Here is a 9,115-nt window from a genome sequence, read left to right as displayed (position 1 = left end):
GGTATCACTTATCTCTCGAATTCTCCCCTCGTGATCTAGTAGTGTTTATCTTTTTCTCAGTTTCTTTATTCTCCATCATTTGGTCTTCTATATCACTAATTCTTTCTGCCTCATATATCCTAGTATGTAGAGCCTCTGTTTTTGTTTTTATCTCATTTATAGTCTTTTTTATTTTGACTTGATTACATTTTAGTTCTTTTATTTCTCCAGAAAGGGATTCTCTAGTGACTTCTATGCTTTTTTTCAATTCCAGCTAGTATCTTTATAATTATTATTTTGAACTCTATTTCTGACCTCTTACTGATATCCATGCTGATTAGGTTTCTGGCAATCATTCCTGCCTCTTGAACTCTTTTTTTGAGGTGAATTTTTCCATCTTCTCATTCTGTCGAGAGAGGAAATAATGCAAAAGAGAACAAAATACTAAAATGGCAACAAGGACCCCAGAGAAATATACACTAAACAAATTAGGAGACCAAAAACCAAAAAAAAAAAAATATATAAAAGGGAATATAATCAGACTGGTGAACAGAACAGAGTTATACATTAATGCAATGCTATTTAGCCATAAAAAGAATGACATATTGCATTTGCAAAGACATGGATAGAGAAAGAGCATGATGCTAAGTGAAATAATTCAGAGAATGACAAATGCTATATGATTTCACTCATATGTGGAATTTAAGGGACAAACCAAAAAGGAAACAGAAAAAAAGAGAAAGACAAATCAAGAAACAGACGCACAGAGAGAGAGAGAGAAATAAAGAAACAGACTCAACTATAGAGAACAAATTGATGGTTTCTGGGGAGCTAGGTGACATAGGTGATGGGGATTAAGGAGTGCACTTACGATGAGCAAGGGTGACGTGTGGAATGTTGAATTACTATACTGTATACCTGAAACAAATATAACACTATATTAACTAACTGGAATTAAAATAAAAACTTAAAAAGCCAAAAAAAAACCCCATTTATATATTTAAAAAAGTTCTTACTTACAGAACATGAAGGGTGAACACTGTCTAAAGAGAATTTTATAAGCTTGTTTCATGTCATCTGGATGCATTTTATCTAAGATACTGTTGTGATATCTTTAATAAATCAGATAAATCATATCTATATATGCACATATAGAATATTGTATGTTGCCTGTCATGTAGTAGGCTCTGAATCAATGGTAGAGTTTAGCAATAAGAGTTAAGAAATTAAGCTCAGGGCATCCTCTAATTGTAGAAATAATTCCAGTTTTGGGACGCCTGGGTGGCTCAGTCGGTTAAGCGGCTGCCTTCGGCTCAGGTCATGATCCCAGGGTCCTGGGATCGAGTCCCACATCAGGCTCCTTGCTCGGCGGGGAGCCTGCTTCTCCCTCTGCCTGCCTCTCCCCCTGCCTGCCTCTCCCCCTGCTTGTGTTCTGTCTCTCTGACAAATAAATAAATAAAATCTTAAAAAAAAAAAAAAAAAAAAAAAGAAATAATTCCAGTTTTAAACAATAAGTGATAATAATCTCAATGCCTTACTTCTGCACAGTGCTTGGGTTTACAAAGTCCTACATTCCAATGTAACACATTTTACAAATGAATTAGCTCAGAAAATATTTGGTTAAAAAAAGCTAGTTTTTCACTAGACACAGAGAGGGTTTAGGGTTTAAAAGACATCTCCAGGCCTGCAGGTGTTATGATCATCACTATTAATGAGGAAAGTGAGCCTCAGAGCTTGTTTACTCAAATTCACAGAATCAGGGGATGGCATTGTCAGCACAGGATGTCCTAGTCCTTCAGTGCTGACTGCCAATCCTGCAATGGTCCAACCCCTTTCTCAGGGCCCCCATCAACTCCTGGTTTCTCAAGCTATAAATGAGGGGGTTGAGCATCGGAGTAAGGACCGTGTAGAAGATACACGGGTATCTTCTTGTAATGGATAGGGGCCCCGTAGCGCCAAGGCCTCAGGTAGATGAACATGGCTGCCCCATAGAAGAGGAAGACAGTTGTCAGATGGGAGAAACAGGTGGCCAGGGCCTTTTTGCCAGCCTGAGCAGAGTGCATATGGAGCACAGCCTTCAGGATACGAGCATAGGAGGCCACAATGATGGAGAAGGGAAGAAACAACATGAAGACATAGCAAGCATATATAACGTTCTCAAAAATGGATGTGTCTATACAGGCCTGTTTCAAGAAGGATAGCATCTCACAAAAGAAGTGGTTCTCTTCCCTCAAGCCACAGTAGGGAAAGGTCATTACAACTACAATCTGGATCACACCATCTGTTATCCCAAAGGCCCAAGAGCTCCCAAAAATCTGGAGGCAGACCCTCTGACTCATGAGGACAAGATAGTGAAGTGGGTGGCTAATGACCATATAGCGGTCATAAGCCATGAGTCCCAGGAAGAGCCCCTCAGATCCCACAAGACAAAGAGGCCAATTTTTATGCCACAACCCACAAAGGAGATGGACTTCCTGCCAGACAGGAAGTTGACCACCATCTTTGGCACATGGGTACAGACCAACATGAGGTCCATGAGGGAGAGCTGAATGAGGAAAAAGTACATGGGTGTGTGAAGTCGAGGATCTATGCAGATGAGGAAGAGGAGGAGAATTTTCCCACAGAAGGCCACTGTGAAGACCACCATAACCACAGAGAAGAGGACAAGGTCAGTTGGACTGTGAGAAAAAATGTCCAAGAGGATGAAGTCATCTGTGGATGATTGATTCAACCATATCTCCATGGCTTAGTTGATGTCCCTTGTCACCTGTGAGTGTGAACAAAAAATATTGGATTGACTGACATTTCTTTATTACCTCTGCATTCTACATCTTCATGCAGCTGTTTTGTTTGTAACTCATGAGACCTCAACAACATAAACTTTGGGACATAGAAGGGACACTCCTTTATATTCCCATGTAAAAGCAATAGGAGTCATCCTAGCTTGTAGAATGGACCAACTATCTACTTGTGTATATCCTTACCAGGAAGTTTATCATAGGACTCTTCTGCGAGCAAAGTTTTGGTTTTATTATAGGATATTGAGTCTTTTATGATATCACAGAGATTTGGTAAACTATCTTAAACAGGGCTGTACCTTCTCAGTCCAAGAGACCATTTATATGCATAATGGAAAAGGAAGAGTTTGAAGCATGAGTTGCTCTTTAGCCTGTATGTGTTTATGTTCTGAGAGTGTTATCATGGTAGCAAATCTGATATATTTATAGTACCAATAAAAGAAGTATCTTTAGTGCTTCACATGAGAAGGAAGAGTTACAATTAGATGCCATTATTGTCAATTATATTGTGGGTGACAGGAAAGTCACAGGGCCAACAGTTTGGTGCCCAAACTTATTAAGGGTCTTCAGTTGTGCTGAGACTATTAAAATAATCCCAGGTTTAGGCTTCATTAAAAGTTTACTGATAAACAAGTAATATTTACTTACAGTTACCTTTAGTAGACAACAAGTAGCCTTATAAAATATTTTTAACCACTATCTTGCACATGACTCTCTGAACCATTTACTCACTGCCTCATTAAAGTTCCAATTGTTATTGGACCATATCAATTAAAAGGGATTTCTCTGGATCTTTGGTCAATAATTTTTGTAAATATCTTCCTAAGGAACATAATGAGACATGACCTGATTTTACATGAAAAACCAAATTAAATAAAAGTCATGCATATTTAAAAATCATTCATATTATAACTCCCTTGAGGATAGTCACAGTATCTGAACCCAAGGAAAATAAAAGGATAAATGATTATAAACAATTAAATGGAAAACATCATACTATTCTGACACAACTTTCTTTTATTGTCCTCACTCTCTCACTCCATTGAACCTTGTCTTCACCCTCAAAGATATATCCAGTTTTTTTTTTTTTTTTAAAGATTTTATTTATTTATTTGAGAGAGCGAGAGAGAGCACATGAGAGGGGGGAGGGTCAGAGGGAGAAGCAGACTCCCTGCTGAGCAGGGAGCCCGATGCGGGACTCGATCCGGAGACTCCAGGATCATGACCTGAGCCGAAGGCAGTCGCTTAACCAACTGAGCCACCCAGGCGCCCAAGATATATCCAGTTTTTAAGTTTCTCCTTTTTCTCTCTCTTATCAGCCTCCTCCTAATTTCACCTGTCCTCTTATTCATTCAGGGCTGCAATATCAGGCATTTCCATGGTTCTGTAAGTGGTACAGCAGTGTGGTCTTTTCCCTTAAATTTGCATTAGCTACCTATTAGTTAATTACATTAACTATTAGCTGCATAACAAATAACTGCAAAATTTAGCATTTAAAATAAAATGGCAATTGTTTATTATCTTACAGGTTCTGTGGGTCAGGAATGTGGGTGAATCTTAGCTGGGTTCCTCTAGCATAAGGTCCCTCAGAGGGTTACCATGAAGCTGTCAAAAAGGCTGCAGTCTTATCAAGGCTGGGCTGAAGGAGGTTCAACTCACAAGATCACTCATGTGGCTATAGGTAGGTCTTTTTCCCTTTTCATGGGGCTGCATCACAGCATGGCAACTGACTTCTCCCAGGGAGAGTGATCCAGGAGAGAGTGAATGCAAAAGCACCCTATGTAGAAGTCACAGTCTTAAAACATAGTATTGGAAGTTACATCCCATGATTTCAGCTGAATTCTATTCTTTAGAAGTGATTTACCAAATCCAGTCCATACTCACTAGGAAGAGACCCCCAAGGGCATGAACCAGGAAAGGGGACCAATGGGACATTTTTGCATGTTCAATCTCAAATCCTGATTATTGATATAACTAAATGGGACTGTAATTATTTTAAAAAGTGATCTTGTCATATAAAAAAGATGGTGAAAAAAAGAAAAGATGATTTGCAAGTTGCTTAGAAACAATGACTCAAACATGTTGAGCTTGTGAGTCTATCTCTCATCTGTTGAGAAGTAACAGGGCTCTCTGCCTGATTCTAGACAAGCAATCTGCAATCAGTAAAAATAAACTCTTGCATCCTACAGTACTGCCATCCATTTTTTTATTTAACTTCATTGTAGGAACCTGCAATGAATGTATAGTGATATTACTAAATAGACCCTCTTCTGCAGATGAGGAAAATGAGGCTCTGAAGAGTTGGCTGGAGTGCCCAAGGTTACACGGCTGGTAAACAGGCCCAATACTTGAGAAGGGGGCTTTAGAAGCTAAGTTCTGGACAATTACTATATCAGGATGTTTCTGGGCAAAAAAAATATTCTTAGAAGGGCAATCTACCTTATCTTGGAGAATTTCTGTTAGGAGCTTCCAATTTCCTTTACGTAGTTCTTGCCTCACTCCACAGCCTTCTGATCCGTAGTCTAGACCCCTTTGCTAAAGAGCAGTTGTGGTTTCCTGTAAGATACAACTCATATTGCAGATGAATATCTGATCACTCCTGATAAGTTCATGTCTTAGTAGTTGATTAGTTTAAAAGGAATTCCTGAAGCTAGATGAAAATTACAGTTACATTTCTGAAACTCAAGGAAAGACTTAGGAGGGATTACCATAAGGCTGAGGGGGAGAAGAAAGAGAATCCGTCTGCCTCCCTCTCTCTCCAAATGACACCAAAATCTTTGGATCACAGACACCCCTCCCAAGCCTGAGGCAAGCTTGAGCCACTGCCTGAAACTTCCAATTCTCTGCAGAATTTGTATAATTGCATTTCTTGTTCAAATCTCAAATAGAAAACAACTAAGCATTAATGTTCACCAGCATGTGTTAAAAAAGTAATATCTACTATTCTCATCTTATTTCTTTAATATTTTACTCTCCCAATTATGCAAGCTCAAAATGATCCATGCTGAATACCCTATGTGCATCAAATCCAACATTCTCATGGTCCTGTTGATTTGCCCTTAGTAGAGAGTCTTGCTTCTTACTACTGGCCCTCTATTTTCATCCCTTGTGTCACCAATGTATCCAGAGCATCTTCATTTTGCCAGCATTCATCCAAAAGCCCTGACCCAAGGACCTCTTGGTGCATTGCAAATTGTAGGCACCTCTCAGAACACCACTCTTTTGGCCATGTCACTCTCCAGACTGAGAGCAGAGCTCCACCTTTAAACTATTAAAGTCCAGGTATGGCCCTGCTCTCCCTTTCCAGTTTTTCATCCCCAAACCCTTTTAAATAAATCCTACATTCCACCTCAACAGACACCTGCAGACTGCCAGATATGATTAGACCCTCTGTTCCAGGAGGATAATCACACATTTTCCATCACTTCTTTCCTATGGGCCTTAATAAGAGAGTTTATGTGGATCTCCTAAGAAAGGGTTCTGCAAATGTAACTAGTACTAACATACTATGTTGGTCACTAATGACATTTCTCTCCTTATCCTGGATGGCTCCATTGAACTCTGATTTTTATACCCACTGCATATTTAACATTTTCACTTGGATGTCCAATAGTCTTATCCTACCTGAGGTAACTAAACTGTGCTCTTAGTCTCCACTGGAGAATCACCTGTTCTTTTTTTTTTTTTAAGATTTTATTCATTTGAGACACACAGAGAGAGAGCATGAGCCAGGGGAGAAGCAGAGGGAGAGGGAGAAGCAGGCTCCACGTTGAGTCAGAGCCCGGTATGGGACTCGATCCCAGGACCCTGGGATCATGACCTGAGCCGAAGGCAGACGCTTAACCATGTGAGCCACCCATGCGCCCCCGAGGAACACCTGTTCTAACCTTCTTATCAGCTCAAGGTCAAGTCTCTCCAGTAGCTTAGGGCACAACACATGGGTCATCTTGAATCCTCTCCTTCCCTTTCACATCCCAACCATCAGATACTCCTGCTGGGTTTTGCACCAGATGTATTTGCTCCTGACCACTTTTCACTCCTGCCAGCTTCAACCTTACCACACCATTGTTACTGGTTTCCTTGATGATAACAATGGCCCCTAACTGGACTTGCCTCCCCATTCCACCCTTGCTCCTATGTTAGTCTATTTGCCACGTAGCACTGGAGTGAACTCATCTCTGAAAGATAAAATCTAAAATGCTTCAAGACTCAATCGAGACTTTTTGGACAGCCTTCCATCACCACCCAGACCTCCTTTTCCTCTGCTGCCCCTGTAATTCCCTTGACTCCTCCAGTTCACTGGTCCACCAGCTTCCCCTTGGATTCCTCCCATACAATAGTTTGTGACAGTTAAGTTACAAACTTATTTGAGAACTGATATTCTTACAACATGGAGCATCCAAATCTGTGAATATGGTATATGTCTCCATTCAGATTCTTTAATTTTTCTTAGTAGGTTTTGTAGCATAAACTCTTTGCACATCATATATTAGGATTATTCCTGAATATATGGTGAATTTTAAGCATTTAATAATTTCAAGTGTACGTTAATTTCAAATGTACAATAGGCAGATACCTGCCTCAGGGGCCTTGGCACTTGCTTCTACATCTTCAAGGAAGGGTCTTCCCAGATATGCTCCACATTTTCCCCTCATATCTTCCTCACATTCTCAGCCAGGACTTACTCAATACGTATTTGGAGTTCAAATCCCTCCCTGTTCCTTCTTTGCCTTATATTTCTCAGAGCACTTAACACCACCAGGTGTGCCACATTTAATTTATATGGATTTGTTTTTTGCTTTACCAATGAAACCGGTATTCCTGATGCCACTTTTGCTCACAAAACCTGGTTCCTAGAACAGTGCCTGGTATATAGTATGTCCTTAGTAAATATTTTTCAATGATTACTGTAAAGTGCAAAGAATTCAAGAAACTATCCTAGCATCTCATATGCTCACTTCTTGCCCTCTAAATTTATTTTTCTCTGTTTAGTTAATGGTTTCATTGTCTTCCTAGAAAAAACACCATGAAAGAATTCACCTTGTCTCTACAATATTATTTTGGGGACAAGGTGACTCCATGTCTCCTTTTAGCCCTCTCCTTCCTCCCCTTCACCTGTAACTCTTTCAACTCATCCTTTGTCTTTTCGCTTTAGATCATTGTTCAACCCAGGAATCCATCACTGGTCCCCACAATCCACAGAAAGGGAAAGAGGAAAGGAAGAATTAATGAGACATTTAAAAAAGGAACAGGGAGAAATAGATCAAAGGAAGAGGACTAGAAGAAAGCGTGAGGAGAAACAACACTAGAAAGAATATGTTCAACCTTGCCCCCCCGCAAAAGGAAGGAAACAAGACCCTGAAGGAGGTAGACAATAGGAGGAAGAAGAAACAACCTACAGATAGTAATAGGATATGCAAGGAAGAGAGAAGCAGGTGATAGGGAAAAGTTCCTCACTCACCTTTGAGTGGGTTTCCTGGAGGAAAACATTCAGCAGAATACCTGTGGAGGAGTTTTTAGTTTCAAAATCATATTATCATCATTCTCCTGAATTTGTATTTACTGTGTCAGAGGGGGCAGGAACACTGCACCTCAGCTCTGATCTTCATCAGCACCAACACTCCCACCACTTTTTAGCCAAACTGTGAACTGTAGCTTTAATAGCAGGTCTCAAACAACAGCTCCTTTTTAGCCAAAGGGTAGAAGGAGAAAATGGACTTAATTCAGCAGATGGTAGTAGGCAGATGAGGTATGTGCTAGGACCTATGTGTCCATGCCTACCCACTGATGTTCACTCACCTTCTCTGGGTTGCTTTCAGCCTGGATTGCAGGCGTTCCCACTGTCCATGTAATACTTAACACTAAAACTGATGGAAGAGAGTGAAGTTGTGGAGCCCTGGGGGACCTCCCAAACTCCAGCCTTGGAAGAGGAGCTCCCCAGGTTACAATTAAGGAAACTCAAACGGGGACCTTGGGGACAGAACTGGGAAGAGGGCCAGTGGGGACAGTGTGCAGAAACCTGGTCAGGGGAGGGCCATGGGAGAGCAAGAGCATAGGAATAGAGAGCAAGGTTCTTGGTTCTCTATCCCCCATCACAGACATATTCTGCACTTCCCAGCAAGCCCCCAGTCCCTCACTGGGTCTCCATCTGTGGCTGTCATGACAGGCTCTCCCTGCACCATACAATCCACAACCATTCTTTACTTGGCCCACGGACTCAGCCTATATCTATGATACCCATGATATGCAGAGTACTGGGTAAGATGTGCTTAAATAAGGTAGTGCCACACTATCTTGGTGTGAAGGATTTGATAGTCCAATGGGAAGGAAAAAAGAGC

The 9,115-nt window shown here is 40.8% G+C and overlaps 1 protein-coding gene across 1 annotated transcript; it reads right to left on the bottom strand.

Annotated features, from left to right (window-relative positions):
* Nucleotides 1–1,774: 1,774 nt before the first annotated feature.
* Nucleotides 1,775–2,722, bottom strand: LOC144380991 (olfactory receptor 2V2-like). The gene is given in 3 exon segments (XM_078066422.1): nucleotides 1,775–1,906; nucleotides 1,908–2,407; nucleotides 2,410–2,722. Coding segments are annotated over 3 exon segments (945 nt in total).
* Between the last annotated feature and the right edge of the window lie 6,393 nt (nucleotides 2,723–9,115).

This window comes from Halichoerus grypus, chromosome 2, assembly GCF_964656455.1.
Source record: "Halichoerus grypus chromosome 2, mHalGry1.hap1.1, whole genome shotgun sequence".
In the NCBI taxonomy this organism is placed as follows: domain Eukaryota; kingdom Metazoa; phylum Chordata; class Mammalia; order Carnivora; family Phocidae; genus Halichoerus; species Halichoerus grypus.
Note: the sequence above shows the minus strand (reverse complement) of the source record. Positions and strands in the feature narration are given on the sequence as shown.